Source organism: Lontra canadensis, unplaced genomic scaffold (assembly GCF_010015895.1).
Source record: "Lontra canadensis isolate GAN:19392208 unplaced genomic scaffold, GSC_riverotter_1.0 scaffold1, whole genome shotgun sequence".
In the NCBI taxonomy this organism is placed as follows: domain Eukaryota; kingdom Metazoa; phylum Chordata; class Mammalia; order Carnivora; family Mustelidae; genus Lontra; species Lontra canadensis.
Genome location: NW_022630995.1, coordinates 26,085,301 through 26,103,782, shown reverse-complemented (window position 1 = coordinate 26,103,782; position 18,482 = coordinate 26,085,301). Strand labels below are relative to the sequence as shown.

The window sequence follows — 18,482 nt, the reverse complement described above, 5'->3', positions numbered from 1 at the left end:
ACTGAAAGGAAGATTACCTCCCGAGGAAATACAGTATTTCCCCCCCACATATTTACTGGCCTGATCAAAAGCTCAGATCATGGTCAGAATTCATGAGGTTACCTCAGGCAGTGGGTAATAGATGTATTCTGCTCCACATCGACAGAAAGGTCAAGAAAATCTTCATCTTTGCTACTAACCTGAAGCAAAGGAGAAAGAAAAAAAAAAAAAGGATTAGGTACAAAATACATAATAGATACAGTAGATAAAATTCTCAACGCTTACAGGCAACTAAAACCCAAAACCGCAGGCATAGTAATGCGTGGTTTTGTATGCTCACTGGCAACAACTTACACTGAAAACAACCCCATCTAGAGAAAGCCCCAAATTCTCAAGGTACCTATACTCCCGTTCCAGCTTTCTTTCAGAACTTGCAATAATTAACACTCAACCAGATTTCGCTTCCTCTCCGTTCATTTTTCCCATCGTTTCAAAGTATGAAGAATCAGACAAAACACCCATAGACCCCAAACTGGCAGAAGGAGAAAAAATGGAAAAAAGACAAGAGATTTCTAAAACTCCCTACTCTGAGGGCCAATCTCTGCGAGGCCGTGGGCGGCGCCTTCAGCCAGTCCCCTGAAATCACTCCCTCAGGAGTACGTGGGGCCAGGGAGATATCAGGGGCCGGGCTGGAGGTTAAACTGGACGCAGGTGCACCTGTCCCCTCCCCGAGCTGGGGAATGGCCTTCACCTGGCCTTCACGGCAGAGCCCTGGGCTGTCTGTGATCAGTGGGACCTGGAGCTGGCCTGGAGCACTGGCTCATGCGGGCCACCCTTCGGGAGCTGGCTCCCCGACCCAGCTGTGCCTCGGCGCCCACTGTTTAGACCACACCAAGCCTGGCGCTCGGACTCGCTGAAGTTCACGGAGTTAAAAACGGCCAGCATTCCAGCAGTTCACTGGCAAGCCTGGCGTTTTACTTCCTTGCTGTGGGAGGGACAGACTAGCTCAGCAATGACCTTGAAGTGCTCAATCAACCGGCAGGAAAGTGAGAAAACACTTCTTTAAGTAGGACAACTACTCTATGACCCGATACTCCACTGTTAGGCCACTTTCTAAAGAAATACTCAGAACACAGACACAATCTCTTATACTTTCATTACTGCACACAAGAAAGGGTGTGGAGACACACTTTCCAGTTTCATCTCCTGTCTCTGCCACTTACGCACTGAATGACCGCAGGCCAGTTACTCAGCCTTGCAGTGCCTCAGTCTCCTCATCTATAAAGTGGGGACAGTAAGAGTAGATATTTCATCAGGTTGTTCTAAAGATAAAATAATACATGTAAGGTGCTCTCAAAGGTAAACACTCAGTAAGTCGGGGAGGGGTACAAACATTGCAAATGGCCTCAAATGAGCCAAGAGCTGGGAACGGTTTACTACCTGGTGGTATTGTATCATATTAAATTAATACACAGGCTATACATCCTTATAGAATTGACTTCCAGTTTTGTACAAAAAACGCTTGTATACATCTACACACACACACACGCCCTTACACACAAACACACACTTCATCATTCTGCCTTTTTTTTTTTGGTAAATGGCACTTGTTACTGCTATTGCAGAATGCATGAAAGGCCCAAATATTTACCGCTGCCTACACTGGCTTCTTTGCTGTAGGACTTCACAGATCCTCTCATCAAGAGATGTGTTTCTCATCCTGATTCTGAGTTCAGCCATACGACCTGCTTTGGCCAGTGGGATGTTAGAGGACATGTCATAAGCAGAAGCTTGAACAGGCACTTACGAAATTGCTCTCTTACATTTCTGTTGTCAGCATAAGAAAGACAAGCCCAAGCTAGCCCAATGTGTGCGTGTGTGTGTTTTTAAGATTTTATTTATTTGAGAAAGTGTGTGCCTGAGAGGTGGGGAGGTGGGAGAGGCAGAAAGAGAGGGAGAAGCAGACTCCCCACTGAGCAGGAAGCCCAACATGGGGCTCGATCTCAGGATCCCCAAGATGATGACCGGAGCCAAAGACAGCCGCTCAAACAACTGAGCCTCCCAAGGGCCCCCAGGCTGGTCCGCTACGCCCAGGAAGAAGATGAAAGACCCATGAAAGAGAGCTGTTCTCACCAGGGTGCCCCAGCCAAGCCCGGTCTAGAGCAAAATGCCTAGGCAGCCTGCAGATACAGCAGTGAGCCTGCTGAAATACTAACACACAAGTTCAGCACAGGTCCAGCCTAGACCGGGGGGCCTTTGGCCACCCCAGAGTTGAAGGAATTGTAATAATGACATTGATTTAAGTCTCAGAGTTTTGGGGTGGTTTGTAACAAGGCAACAGATAACCAATACAATGACTTCATATTATAAATGTCTCATTTGTATTATTTCACTGTCTGACTCTCCCTCACTAAAATGAAAGAGGGGCTCCGGTAATGACTAAGATCTTGCCATTCCTACACTCCTCCAGAAAGCTATGGAACTCAGCTACCTGTAAATAACAAGTAGCTACCTGAAGGTGCTGGAGAACAAACACAGACGGGAGAAGAGCTGCACAGAGTAAGGGTACAGTTTCGTAGCCTTTACCTGGGCATCTGGAGGGGAACAAATGCAGCCTGTCTGGTCTTGGAACCAGAAAACTAAGTCTGGGAAACCATGTCTATGGGCCACAGGGGTTGGAATCTCAGCGGGTATTCCCACCTCCGTCCGCCCACGCTTCTGGCTGCCCACTCAACCACCTACGCACAGAGTAGACTCAGCAACTCAGCCAGAGCCCAAAGGGCTGACCCAAGGGTCAAGCCGCTGCCTACGAAACAGATTCGTAGTTTGAGTCCAGCCAGGATGAACCGCCTGTCAGGACTCAAGAACACGTGACACTCACGGAAGAAAAATAACAGAACCCAGAGTTGCCTCAAGTTTTACATCCTCCGTGTCCTAGATAATAGTCAAACTTATCAAATGTGTGAAGAACCAGGAAAATGGGAGACAGTCTTTTACTTTTTTAATCAACACAGAATGCATTATTTGTCTCGGGGTACAGGGCTGTGATTCATCAGTCTTATATATACCCAGTGCTCATTACATCACATACCCTCCCCAGTGTCCATCACCTAGTTAATGGGAGATATTCTTAAGACAACTGAAACCAGTCCTCAGAGGACGCAGTTGCTGAAATTAGCAGACACAATTATTCTTTTAGCAGATAAGAAATCTCAGCAGAGATATAGAAAAAAAGAAAGAAAAAAGAATGAAATGGAAATTCCAGAAGTGAAAAATTAATATACCAGATGGACTTGACAATGAACTGGAGCGGACAAAGGAAAGAAAAAGTGGACCTAAAGACAAATCAACAGAAAATTATCCAAGGAGAATAAAGGAAAAAAGAAATAAAAATTAACAGATACTCAGAAAACTGTTAGAAAATACCATGTTTATAACTGGAGTCTCAGAAGAGGAAAGAGAATAGAGCAGAAAAGCTATTTGGAAAATAATGGCAAAATATTTCCTAGTTTGGTGAAAGACATACATTTGTAGGTTCAAGATCCTCAAAAAACACCAGGTAGGATAAATACAAAGAAGATTAGCCAAAGCACATCATAATCAAACTGTAACAAGTCAAGAGTAAAAAGCAAATCTTAAAAACACTGAGAGAAGAATGATGTATTACAGAAGAATGGTTCAAGTGGGAGCTGATGTTGCATCAGAAATCATGGGGGGCAGAGACAGAAGGACAACATCTTTAATGTGCCAAAAGAAAAAACTGTCAATAGGCCATAAATTGATCCTTCAAGAATGGAGACAAAATAAGGAGAATTCATTATTAAAAGACCTGCACTGCAAATAAAACGTTAAAGGAAGTTCTTCAAGCCAAAAGGAAATGATACCAGATGGAAATCCAGATCCTCAGGAAAGAAGAAACAATAGTAATTTTGACACTGTCCTGTGGGGTTTGTAATATACATAAATGTAATACATACAACAGTTACAGGATAAGGACACAGTAAGGCAGGGACAGGCAGATGGAATATGCACCTGTATGGTTACAAGCTGTTTTACAGGAAACACTGACATTATTAACTGTACGTGGACCGTGAAGAGTAAGGAATGTATATTAGGATCTCTAGAGAAACACCCAAACAATACACACACAAATACATATTAAGAGGAAGACTAAAATGGAACTGTTTATACAAATATATATGTATATATGTTAATATTTTTTCAAAAAAAGCAAAGGAGGAGGAACATAAAAACAAAAAAAATGAGGGGAAATGAATAGAAAACAAATAATAAAGTGGGAGCCCCAAACCCACCCATACCAGTAACTACATTAAACATTAATGGAATAAACATGAGTGGTGGCCTGAGGCTTGCAACAGAGATTATTGGCTGGGTGCAAGGGATCGTACTGGGGTAACAGAAATGTTTTAAATGTTTTAAAACTGCAATATGGATTCCAATAAAAATTAGAAAAAATTGGATTATGATGATAGCTGTACAACTCACCACATTACTTTAAAAATTACTGAAAGGATGAACTTTATGGCATATGAGCTATACATCAATAAAGCTGTTTTTTTAAAAAGTAAGAGGGGCGCTGGGGTGGCTCAGTCGGTTGAGTGACCGACTCAGGATTTTGGCTCAGGTCGGGATCTCATGGGTTATGAGACTGAGCCCTGTGTTGTCTTGTCAGGCTCCACACTAAGTGGGGAAATCTGTGATTCTTTCTCCTCCCCAACCCCCAACTCATGCTCTAAGATAAATAAATCTTAAAAAAAAAAAAAAAAAAGGCGGGGTGCCTGGGTGGCTGGCTCAGTCAGCTGAGCGGCTAACTCCTGATTCTGGCCCAGGTCATGGTCTCGGGGTCCTGGGATCAAGCCTCTCATTGGGCTCCCTGCTCCGTGGAGAGTCTGACTCAGGAGTCTCTCTCCCTCTCTCTGCCCCTCCCCCTGCTCTCTCTCTCTCTTAAATAATCTTTTTTTTTTTTTAAAGATTTTATTTATTTATTGGACAGATAGAGATCACAAGTAGGCAGAGGAGCAGGCAGAGAGAGAGGAGGAAGCAGGTTCCCTGCTGAGCAGAGAGCCCGATGTGGGGCTCGATCCCAGGACCCTGGGATTATGACCTGAGCCGAAGGCATAGGCTTTAACCCACTGAGCCGCCCAGGCACCTGCCCCTCTCTCTTAAATAATCTTTAAAAAAAAAAAAAAAAAGGTAAAAGGTTCATGAAGCAAAAACTGACAGAATTAGAGGAAGAAATAAAATTATCCCACAATTGTAGTTAAGTTTTTTTTAAGGTTTATTTATTTGAGAAAGAGACACGGCATGAGTGGGAGGGGCAGAGGGACAAAGACTCTGAAGCAGGCTCCTCGCTGAGCGTGGACCCCAACAACGGGCTCAGTCTCACAACCTGAGGTGAAACCAAGAGTCCGGATGCATAATCAACTGCGCCCCCCAGGCGCCCCCCACAATCATTTAATAGCTCTTTCTCAGCAACTAACAGAAAGACTAGGGGGAAATCAAGGAAAACACGGGAAATCTGAAGAACTCTGTAGCTACAAAGTATTACAAAGTATATATTCTGTTCAACCCCGGGGTTCTCAGCAAGGGAAACTTTTCCTTCCGAGGGACATTCGGTAATGTCTGGACACATTTCTGCTGTCACCTCCTGGGGGCTGCTACTGGTGTCTAGTAGGTATGCTAGAAGTTGCTAAGCATCCTATGATGGGCAGGGCAGGAACACACAACAAAGAATGATCTGACTTTAAATAGTAAGAGTTCCAAGGTTGAGAGACCTTGTTTTAAAGTACACTTACTGGGATAATCCATGTGTTGGGATATGAAACATGTCACCGTAAATTTTAAAAGACTGAAACAATACAGAATGTATTCCCTAGCCACACAGAATTAAATCTGAAGTCAATCAAATTAAGCTATCTAGGAAAATCCTAAATAATTGCAAGTTAAAGAACATACTTCTAAGTAATACATGGATCATGGGAAAAAAGCACAAGAAAAATTAGAAAACATTTTGAACTAACGATGAAGAAAAATCAGAATCTGTGGGATGCGGCTAAAGCAGTGCTTAAAGGAAAACGTGTAGCTTTAAATGTGCATATTTGGTAAACAGAAGAGTAGGGACTACCTTTTCTGTGTTGTTTTTTTTTTTTTTTTTTAAGATTTTATTTATTTATTTATTTATTTAACAGAGAGCAAGAGAGCACAAGTAGGCAGAGCAGCAGGCAGAGGGAGAGGCAGGCTCTCTGCTGAGCAGGGAGCCCGATGTGGGGCTCGATCCCAGGACCCTGTGATCATGACCAGAGCCAAAGGCCGTCACTAAATTGACTAAGCCACCCAGGCGCCCCTTCTGTTTGTTTTAAATGCTACATCCTTTGTGCATAAAATAATTTCCAGCATTTAGTGGGGACCCAATAAATATTTACTAAATGCATGACCATGTAACTGAACAAATGGAAAGATTTCTAATAGCCAATGGTGGCATCTGATAGCAGAATTATAAACGATTTTCTTTTTATACATTCCTGTGTCCGATTTGTAAAAGATAATCCATAGGTATTGTATTTTTTAATAAGTAAAACTTATTAAACCTAAATGGTCCTTCTCTAGGAGAAAATAAAAGGATCAGAGCCAACTGAAGTCATAATGTCACTTAGAGAGCGAGGATCAGGTTCTAGGAAAGCTTTTACCGGAAGGGTAAAATTGTCTCCTGCTGCACACAAATCTTTTCTCTTCTTAATTATTCTAGGGAAGGGAAAAAGGTACAAACCTAATTAACTGAACGAAAAAAGTTACTGTAACTTCCCCTAGTGCCCAATGTCAGCTGCTTCTAGAATTTAGAGTGTGAGCAAACACCACTCAGGAGACCACCCCCTTGGCAGATTTGAACATGGGGCTCTAAACCCTTCCATTAGGATTTTTCTCTCCCTCTGACTCAGACTGACACAGTCAAAAACAATGGGTGATCGAGCAATTTTTTTTTTCTATTTCTTTTTTGCCTTTCTGTCTCTCCAGAAAGCTGCCAGATAATGAAACCATTTTCTTCCCACACACAAGGATCTCATTCTGGTCTAAGTGAAAATACAGCTTGTCTCCAAGGAAACATATATGTCACTAAGACTCCAATACTCTCAGCAAGCAAGGGCTACGTCTTATTCTTTCTTCTCCCCAGTTCTGGGCATGGAGTTCCCCCAAAACTAGCTTAAAAGGTATCTAGGAAAATTAAGTGACTCTACATGTTTTTCCTTTTATTTAATTAATTACAAATCAACTAATAGGACAAATAAGTATGTGGGACATACATACAAATCATGAGCTTTCCTGAGGTCCTGAGTAATTAACATCATATTCAAATGTGCTTCGAATCCCCAGACTCCTTTGCTTGGCGCAGCAGAAAAGATGGCCAGGCGGCTGCTGCACGATGATCAGCCAGGAACTGAAAATGTGCTGTCTCAGAGCAGCGTGACAGAGCAGTGGGCTTAGGGAAGGTGGGAACAACAGCCCACCTGAGGGACGACGCAGAGTCACGGCTCAGTGAACTCACCTGGCCACATCGCCCGTCCGCACTCCTCATCTCTAAAGGGCTCAGAAGCTCTACTAAATCCATTTTAACCTCTGCAAATGCAGCAAGGAGGAGCCGTACAATTGGCACCTAATAAAGCAGCTCCTTAGACCGACTTTGGCTCCACTGATAGATTTAAATGTGCCTTAAAGCCTCCGGGAAGCACTAAAAGCCACAGGTTTACAAAGCAGAAACTCAGCTTACATGGAAAGGGGGGAAATTAACAACAAGCACCACAACAAAATAAGCTCCAAGTGGCCCCTCAATCTTGAACCGTGAGAGGAACAACCGAAGGAGCACCGAGGCTAGGGGAAGTCCCCATGCTGCAACCTGAAGCACCCTGATCAAGGTTACATGGGCGAGTGTGTACTGAATCACCCCCTTAAAACAGTCTCTGCAAGTGTATTGCAGAGTGAAACTGTTCGTCTCCATAAATCGCTCGGTTGACATTTGCACTGCAATCACCAGCAACATTTACAAAGGGTGAGACCAAGAAGAAAAAAATTCATGTTTCCGGAAAGCATGAAGGCTGGCACAAAGAGCTTTGCACAACTGCAGGAACCGGCGGGTGAGCTGGCTATGGTGGCAAGGCCCCCTGCTCCCCCAAGGGCTAACGAGCAGCTCAGGACCTCACGCAGCGGAATCCCACTGTGAGATCGCACGCTGCCACAGAAGCACCATCTAAAGGCTGTTTGCCTCGGGCCAGACATTACTCAAGGGGGGACCCATATTTCTCACTCTGTGAAGGAAAACTTAAATGTTAGGTCTTCTTTTACATTAAGTCCTCAAAAACAGCCTGCAGGCTATGTATTTTCTTCGAAAGTAGTGGGCCTGCCTAACAATTAGAGCTTTCTAAAAACGGAATGCTTTGCCAGGAGATTGAGTTCCCCATCTCCGGCCAGAGGACAGCAGATGCTGGTGACCGACTGGCTAGGATGTCACAGAAGGGACGCAAGCACTGGCAGGGAAGGATTGGATGACTCCTAGGAAGCCATCCAGTTAAAGGATCTAAGAAATGGAGGTGATGACCTAAGTAGCTCCTGAGAAAACTCCTGCCTCGTCTAATCCCTTGAAGAGACAAAAAAATACAGGAGCACCCGGGTGGCTCAGTTGGTTAAGCATCCGCCTTCAGCTCTGATCATGATCCCAGAGTCCTGGGATCGAGCCCCACGATGGACTCCCTGCTCAGTGGGGAGTCTGCTTCTCCCTCTGCCTTTCCCTCGCTCAGGCTCTCTTTCTTTCAAATAAATAAAATCTTAAAAAAAAAATTAAAAATTACAGGTTTTTCAGAGTGTGCCATCCTCCATAAAGACGGACTCATATATTTGCTCTTACTTCCACAAAGCAAGTGTTTTTAATGGCTGGAATCCCATTATAACAAGCAGCAGAGGGAGAGGGAGAAGCTCTGAGATCATGACCCGAGCTGAAGGCAGACACTTAACTGGCTGAGCCACCCAGGTGCCCCGCCATCACCCCGAAGTTTTGAAGGGAATCTCTGGGTCCAAGCGTCACATGTGAGGGTAGCCCTCCAGGAAAGTGACAGGCTGGTGAGAGTTTCTGCCACCCAACTATTTGAGGGCGCATTGTTTGCAATTGTTGGGATCGAATAACCTGTTCACAGATTAAAAAAAGAAACTACAGAGGTGACTAAGCCTCTCGTGTGAGCCTTCCTGAAAACTCCTACCAAGTTTTCCACAGAATGGCTTTAGTAACCACGTTAATTTCTGTGACAGCCGAAAAGGATGGCCCAGCTACACTGTCTGCTGCAGGCTTCTTGGCCAACCACAGAAACCGCCGCCCCAGTGTTCTGGCTCCTGTGCCATAACCTCACAGGGGACTCTGTACCCCTCCTTCACACCATTTTACAATCGTCGTGACAAAACTCACTATTCCTTTTGTTGTTAAGGTCTGCCTTCCACATCAAAGTTCCAGAAAGGCAAGGCTCTCACTGCATCCTCGGTATCCGTGCTTTTACACAGCAGGTTGAGGCGGGGTGCGGGGAGGGGTACTTACAGAATGAAATTAAGACTCAGCTCCACAGCCACCATATTACCCAAAGTGAAGCCATCTAAGAATAGTAGGTATAGACAACAATGTGGAGAAATAATGATCATACGCTCCATGTGTAAAACGGGACAAGAAGTTTTCTGATAAGCATACCATAGTACCTAAAAAAATATATATATAGAGAAAAATATACATAGAGAGATAGATTTACGTACACTGGATTATATGAACTGGAATGTTCATAGCAGCATTGCTCATGGCTGCCCCAAACTGGAAACAATCAAATATCCACCAAAAGTGAGATGAACTAGTGGATTGGCTCCTATTCACGCATGGACTACTATACAGCAATGAAAATGAATGACTGCATCCCGCAACAGCACAACTGAATCCCACAAGGGACACTCGACAGGAAAGCAAAACCAAAACACAGTACACGGAAGAATACATATTGTATTATTTCATTCACATGAAGACAAAAAACAAGCCAAACTGAATGATGCATTTGAGTTACAAGTTCACCAAATACTCAATAAACTAAGTCTCAAGTTCACCAAATATTCAAAGAACAGACAGACTGTTACTAGTTGGACAGGACAGTAACATGGAGGAGGCATGAGAAAGGGCAGAAAATCCAGCAAGAGGTTACTGCAATTCAGCTGAGACTGGCAGTGAAGAGCTGGTGGGGGCGGCAGGGGATGCTGCGCCAGGGTGTGAGCCGTGGGGACTGAGAGAAGTGGAGGATGGAGAAAAGACACAACACGCAGAACCTGACGAAGGAGCAGGTTCAAGAGCTGAGGTGAAGACGGTGCCAAGGAACGAATCCTCCCTTATCAAAAAGAGGGAAGAAAGAAAGAAAAAAAAAAGACTATAAATCTGCAAATTATAATATTTACAATATAGACCTGATTTTAATGTTTAAAAGGGAGTGAAGTTGGGCTAAAAATACATTCGGTATCAAGAAGAATAAAAAACTGCAATGGATTTAAAACATATTAAATGCTAAAAGACACGAGTTCATCACAAAGCAATAAAACAAAAGAAGGAAAAGGAAGTGAAGTAGTCCACAAAGTCTAGCAATGCTGGGGAAGTGGTAAAAAAAAAAATTAACTAAGGCAAAGATGTATATGGCAGTCTCTAGAGTAAACGCTAAGACAATCTGGAACTAACAATACCGCAGTTGCACAAATAAATAAATAAATAAATAGTATCACGGATACAAAAGGTGGCAAGAAAGGAAAAGGAATATAAAACAAGAGGGTTAAATACAGACAGAGTAGGACGGCAGAAACATACTGCCATTTTACTGTACCTGTTAATGCCACAGGATGCTTCCAGAATGTGGGAAATTCTACAGGACAAACATGATTTCTTCAATAACTAAAATGCAAGGAACAAAGGAAGGGAGGGGGAGCAGTGGGCGGCAACTTCTAGACTGAGACAGAACTGGCGGGAGGCAGTGTGTGAATGATGTTTAGATCCTTATGTGAATGAACCAACTGCTTAAAAAAAAAAATGGCATAATCAGAAAAACCCGAACACTAAGTGAATAATGATGTAAAGGAATTATTTTTAGGTGTGATAATGGTAAAGTACTTTTGTTTAAAAAAAAAAGATGTCTTACCTTTTAGAGATCTCTAACAAAGTGGTGAAGAAACTATAAATGAAATGATGAGTTTTCTGAGATTTGCTTAAAAATGACCAGGTTGGCAAGGGTGGGGGAGGAGGCATGAAACAAGAAATGATCGAGATGGGCCGGCGTGTTAACAGTCGTAGTAATGCCCATATGGGATTTACTCTACTCTTCTACTTCTGTACTCATTTGGATTTTACTGGAATATAAAATATAAAGGGACAGAAGGAAAAGGGAGGGAGGAAAGATCTCTAGATAGAAAAGTATGTGTAGAAAATGTTTTGGCAGGATATATCTCAAAATGTTCAAGTGGTTCTCTCTGGGCAAATGTGATCTCAATTTTTAGAAAATGTTACAAATTCATCATCTCGGGGTGGGGAGATTACTGGTAACTTTTACCCTCTTCTTTCTCTTTTTGCTTAGCTATGTTTTCTAGCTGTTTCTACAATGAACAAATCAGAACGTTGATTCAAAAACTGTTTAAAAGGACAGGAGAAAGACTGCCAAAAAACCAAAGAGCTTCCCACTCAAATCCACATTTCTTAATCATTTCTGGGTCCTAGTTTCTTTGCAGAAACTAATGAGAGGTACTCTCTCCCTCCTCCATAAAGGTGCACAATCCTACAGAATTTTTCTGAGCGATGTGAAGAAACGGAGAGATTGCTTATGAACTCAGACTTGCTATGTTGTTAGTAGTTACAGCACATAATAAGAGCTGACAATTCATTGCATATTTGCTATGTGCCAAGCACTGGCACACAGGCTCTGTTTGCTTTCCAACTATTAACTCATTTCATCCTCCCAAACGACTCGATGACAAAGGTGCTCTCATGGTACCCAATTTACAGATGAGGAGAGTGAAGACAGAGAGGCTGAATAATAAATACGCCCAGGGTCCCGTAACTAAGGCTTGGCACAACCAGCATACGAACTCAGCAGCCTGGATCTAAAGTGGGCTTTTAACCACCAAAGGATGAGGCCACTCATAGGGTTAAATCAAAGACACCAAGCAAAAGTGATATCCCAAGTCATTCATGCTCTGGAGACCGTGTCTTCGAATTCGACTACAGGAAGAGCCTACCGTGTGCCAGACTCATCCAAACACATGAGCCACCCCTCCACACCCCTCCCCGGCCCTGGCAACGGCACTGGGAGGGACTCGCCCGCACGCCCAGCGAACTGTGGCGGAATCAAAAGCCAAGCCCGACTTCCAACTTCAAGTTCACCAACCCACACCTGATTCCTTTAAGTTGGGGGGATGGTTTAGTCTACGTCTCACATGACCTCTGAGTGACCAAACCCTTTTCAAGGTAACTGGTGAAGGTCAATTCACGGACCCTCCAATTTGCCCATGACGCACAGCAATTCAGTTTTTGAGATTTTCCCCTCATCCGTCTGCTTTAGCCAGCTGAGACACCCTGGATGGGGACACGCTTCCGAAAGTTTGCCCCAGGGGCTCACAGACATTGGCAAAATCGTCCGCATCTGCTGCAGAGAACTGCCAGTGCTACAGCCCACAGCACACTCATGCCCGGCAGAGCCCGGACAAATAGGCCCATGCCAGCTCCACGAACACCCTCCCAGTGCTTACAGTTTCACAGTTCAAGCATCGAGTTTCATTGGTCAGTGTTCCCTGAAAAATCTCATGGACCCAGGTGAGTTCCGGTTTATTACTCTCTGCTGGCTCATTCATGTTGCCATTTTTTAACTTTCCGTTTTGTTTTTCCTGTTTCTTCTCCTCCTGCAGGATGTCCGCAATGGTGTTTAGCAAATAATTTAAAAACTCATGAGCATCCTGCTGCATGTAGTTATCAAAGAGATCTGGAAGAGAGAAGGTCATTAGTTCGATCTGCGGTTCTTGAAAAGCAAACACGAAACGCTTCATTTTACGCGCACACTTCAAATTTTCATACTGAAATGTCAACTGGACAGGTATCACATATATCCTTCTCTATTCTGCAACTTTAATGGGTAAACTTCGGAAGAATTTTTGTTTTTTATCCTTTTTTCTACCACCCACCAAGAACTACACTTCCCCTAGCTCCCTAAAGTCATCCCATATATAAAATGCAACCAGAATTTTTATCCTACAGAAAACCCCAGAAATTACTTCATATGCTCCCTGATAAAATATCAATACTTAATATGGTGTGACCGCCAACGATCCATTATTCATTCTGCAATTTATCTAGAGCAACTGGGGTCTCTTCCCAAAGATCATCTTAAACCCTGGCCCAGACTGGAAGCAGCTTAAAGGAAACACATATGGGAGATGGGGGATCCCTGTATCTGACAGAGTTCTGAAACCACATACAAAGGATTCCAGAAGCCTCCTGCTGCTCCCTGCTATAAGGACAAACAATCAGGAGGCGAACGCAGCTGGAAAACTTCATTATTAATCATGTTCGCGATGAGACTCGGGAGTGCTCTGCTTCCTGCTCAGATTATTTTTATTCTGGTACATATAAACTACAACAACTTTAAAAGACAGCAATCAAATTAAATGAGACTTTACAAAACAAACATCTGATTAACTGTGCAAGTCTGCTGCAGGAAGGCTGGAATCTAGGATAAATACAAGTTGTGTATCAACTATTTCTAGTCGTAGAAATTACCAACGAGAAGCTTCTGGAACAAGCTCATCTCTACTACCACTTTTCCCGAAAAAGAAGATAGAAAAACCAGGGGGGAAAAAAAAAAATCAGGTGACAGCAGGACATTTTAATAATATAAAGATTCCAATTTAATATCCTTCAATTGTCTTGGGCAAAAGTCAGAGGTATTCTTTTTAAAACAGCAAGGCTCTGGTTAGAAAATATACTTCTACTTTAATCACTTATGACAAGTTTATATGAGTACTATTTTATTCGATTATTGTACCAACCTATGTATTCCTACCTGCGTTCTGCATACAAGGCTGCCTTGGGCAATTTCTCTCTCACAAAGGTCCTACCCAGAAAAACAACTCCCAAGGTGGAACAAATAAAAAACCATTCCAAAATGGAATGATAGATCTGAATTTATACGCATGTTTTTTAATGCAGACTTATCTTAGTGGGGTAGAAATGGAGAATTACATCTTCTTTTAAAAAAAAAAAAAAAGTGATTTTTGAGTTGGCCAGACTCTTTTTCCCTTTCAAAAAAAAAAAAAAAAAGCAGAGGGGAGAGTCCTTTGCGGGAGCCACAGAACGATGAATTCGTATTTCGGACCCTTAAACCCAGGACTCACCGTTCTCTTTTCTCAGCCGTGAGATGAACTTCTTTGGTGGGATCACGCCAACCTTCTTCTTCTGCGTTGCGATGCTGTGGAAGAGGTCTGCCAGGCACGTCAGTAAGTTTTCCTTCTTTTTTTGCTGGGCCTTGTATGCCAGCACATTCTCCCGGAACGGCCGGCAGAAGTACAAGGCCTGCAGCACGGAGTTACAGTAGCACGTGTTTCCAAACTGCCAAGGGACAACAGGGGCACTTCAGCTCACGGTCCGAGGAAGCCCACCCTCTGGGAACCAGCCCAGATCCCCCAGGGGCAGCGTCCTGCTCGCCACATGAGAGACTAGCAAACCACTCGCCACACCGGGGACTATCTGAGCGCCAGGGAAAGGAATGAAATTTACATCCACCTGGGGCCTCTCCGGCCCATAAAAGTCCCTAAAATGATATGAGCTTTGGTTTTTAAAAAAAAAAAAAAAAAAAAAAAAAAATCTAAGGAGACCTTGTGGTGCTTAAAAGGGGGGCTGGGAAGAAAAATGGACATAATATGGCGACCCAGGTAAGTAGCTAAGAGAGGTCCCATTGAAACACATGGAAACCACTAGGACAGAAAATAAAAATCCACATCAGAAAGAAACCCAGGAACTAGGAACCATTTGCTCAGGTGAAATACCCTTAACTCCACGGGAACTTGCTTTAGTTTTTCTCCGTCAAGATTCTAGCGCCCCTGCTCATCGCTTCACAGCACAAGTCCTCACTTACTCCAGAGCAATGGAGGCAAAGAGGGGTCCCCCCTAGGTCATCCCACCAGCGTCTTCCCCTCCAGCTCCTAAGTCACCCTCCATCTGGTTTCTGCCAAGATGGCGAGTGTCCCAACACGACAGCACTCGGTTCCTGCTCCCCTACATACTCACACGAGGACCCACACCATATTTTGTTCCTCTCAAGAACCATGGACACTCAGATTATGATCAAAAAGGGAAAACGCCATCGTCTCACTGGTTTTCCACAGACTGCGACTCTGTAGCAGAACACAGCCAGGACTATCGCTATCCCCTTAGAGTTTTCCACACATAGGAAAACGAAAAGGGAAAATTTTAAAGAAATCACAAGATTAATAACATAGATTTCAAGACGCCGCGTAAGACTAAAATAGAACATGAACATCTTCTCAAGACTGGTTGTTGGCTGGTGTGCCACTTTCCCAAGAGTGAAACAGATGCTCCGCCATACTTAATGTGACATTTCTACGTGTGCTAAGATAGAACATTTCCTATTTTTACATACTTTAATCTACTTTGACACAATTATGTAACAGGAGACAAACCTCTTTTTAAAGAGAAGCTGGAACTTTCATGAATTACCATTCGAAGTGAACATAAATGAAGCTATTAATACATTTAATCTCACAACACTTCCACAAACTAGGAAATGGCCTTCATTCTTTTCTCCCCATTCGTATATTCCCTAGCAAAGGCAGAATTTCTTACAACTTGAGTAACTATCTTCACAGAGCTAAGCAGAGGCCTGTGCATAATGACTAGAAAAAGCTAATAAAATTAGGAGTCAGTGTTTTGCCCACACAACGCCCTATATTCCCGTGCATCCTCTGCCCTTCGACTCACTGCCTCGCCCTGACCTAGACACACTTCAGTAACGCTTGGCGCAGAGCCAGGGGATGACTCCCGGGAAAGAAAAGGAACTAACATTCACGGAGTGTCCACAGTGTGTTTCAGACTCCCATCAGGATCTTCACTAGGAGCTCTCACCAATCCTTCACTATAACCCACGAAATAAAGGTCGCATGGTCTCCACTTTACAGCTGGGGAAATGAAGGCTCAGAGAGGCCAAGTGACTTGCTCGAGACTACACAGCTAGGAAACAGCACAGGCACAATTCAGATTCGGTCCGTATTACTTCGAAGCCAATGTTCTCTCCATGAGCCACACGTGGCATTCACTCACTGAGAACATTTCTAGCTTCCCCAGTGGAAATTACCACTTAGAACACGTGGGTATGGGCAGATTCTGCTGATAGCCGTTGTTCCCAAAAACCGGATACTTAGGAGTTAACACCTGGTGTGTGGAAAACCTCCGTGCCAGAGGGGGAAGGATCTGGTGAGGAAGAAAGCTCACAAGGGTAGCGGGTAATATGGCCTTAGTACTTAGGATCAACTTACCAAGGAAGCAGAGCCTGCCAAGCATGGCCACACACAAGGGAGCCACTGCCAAGCACAGACAAAATGGGGCCAAGGAATTCTGCGATCCACGGGTCCCGGTTCTCCCCCATGACCCACCTCTGTTTTAAGTACCACCATCAACTTACATGCTTAAACAGTTACTGGGGATGAGCTGGTAACACCTTTAACACTCTGGCTGTACTGACGCGCACTGAAACAGAGACTGCCCAAGGAGCTCGTCCAGATGATACAAGATGATCTGGACATAAAGTCTAACAAAACTGCTCCGAAAGTTATGTGTACAAAGGAAATCGTGTAAGTTGGCGGGGGGGGGGGGGGCGGGATGAGAATCCAACCCAACAAGGCAATAATTACACCCTTTTTCTGGGACAACTGACACTTTTAAAAACTGGACTAAACTTCTCCCTTCCCAACATGTGCCATTCCTAGGAACTAAGGCACATGAACAATTATTTAAAAATTGGTAGGAAAAAAGGAAAACTACCATTAAGTTGCTTCAAATGCTCTCAAACATTTGATAAAAATAATAATTTTTGAATACTTACGTTGACCAATCCAAAGTAGTGTTCATTGATTGGAAACTGCTCTGGACCAATGTCTTTTTCCAGAGCAGAGGCATTGGTGCCCTGAAAGAGAAAAAGAAAAGTTCTGTTGTAGGTAAAATGGACAACAGACCCTTAGCAGAGTCCTCTGTTGATCCCCGGGTCCTCATGGTGGTTGGTGATGTTCGTGCTAGGAAAAAACATGTCAGAAGTAAATCAGCAAATGAATTAATAATGTCAGCCTTATTCTTCCCCTCATCCAACCTAATCATCCCTTCAAACCTGCTCTACTTGGGGGCTTCGATGATCTTCTAACAGGAAAGTTGGTCTGATAGGCAAAGAAGCAAACTATCATTAAGAACTTGTGAATAAACCATGTTTAAGCTCGACAGCTTTTATGATACTTAGTGGTCTAAAGATTCATATCACCACTCTCGAAGTCCATTTCTCCTTTCTGATGAAGACTTACTGTGCACCCACTATGTGCCAGGCACTGTTCTAGGCAGTGGCACTCCAACAGTGAACGAAACAGACAAGGAAACCCACTTTCACGGAGCTCACATTTTAGCGGATGAAGATAGCCGGAAAGAAAAAGCAAATACGCTAGACAATATACTGGAAAGTCATGAGTGCCAAGACGAAAAATAAAGTTGGAACTAAGGGTGTGGACCTCAGGGAAGAGGGGTGGAGGAGAGGTATGGAGGCAGGGTGGAGTGTGGACAGTTGACGCTTTCAATGGAGTGGTTGCGGGGGGCGGGGGGGGGTCTTACCTGGGAAAATGAAATGTCCAAGGAATATTGTGAATAAGGGAGCAATGCCCTTTAAAACCCAACACTTCCCAAATGCATCAAATTAGTAAGTCAAGTTTAACGCTCCAACAAGACGGTGGGAAGTTACTGGGTAGTCCCACTATGTGCCAGGGACTGTGCTATCGACTCTCGCAACGATCCTACAGGTAAGTACTATCATAACCCCCATTTAATTGGAACGTAAGGTTTACAAGTTAAAAATCTGCCCAAGGACCACAGTCTATAAGTGGCAGAGCTAGGACCTGAACCCAGGAGTCACAGTTGGGAGCCCACGATCTTAACAAATGCCAGGAGAGCAACCACATCAAACAAACTGCTAAGGGCCAAGTGTTTTCCCATGCCCTCTAGGTCCATTACACGGCCCACCACTCTGAATTCCTTTTCCTGTCTTCTGAGACTTTGAGTTTGGTGGTCATCTGTGTGTTCAACAGTTTCACTGTGTGTGTGTGTGTGTAGTTTTCACCACCTTTCATAATAATGCAACCCCATATATAATGCCGAATCTTTTATTTTTTTTTTAAGATTT

The 18,482-nt window shown here is 43.7% G+C and overlaps 1 protein-coding gene across 2 annotated transcripts in view; it reads right to left on the bottom strand.

The window, feature by feature from the left end:
• USP46 (ubiquitin specific peptidase 46) overlaps positions 1-18,482 on the bottom strand; it is a 53,961-nt gene that overhangs the window by 13,678 nt on the left and 21,801 nt on the right. For both annotated transcript variants that reach the window (XM_032851836.1, XM_032851844.1), the window contains exons 2-5: positions 17,151-17,231; positions 14,428-14,641; positions 12,790-13,019; positions 103-179 (exon numbers count right to left, since the gene is read on the bottom strand). In XM_032851836.1, coding sequence (XP_032707727.1) covers positions 103-179; positions 12,790-13,019; positions 14,428-14,641; positions 17,151-17,231 — 602 coding nt within the window. The remainder of the gene's footprint in view (positions 1-102; positions 180-12,789; positions 13,020-14,427; positions 14,642-17,150; positions 17,232-18,482) is intronic.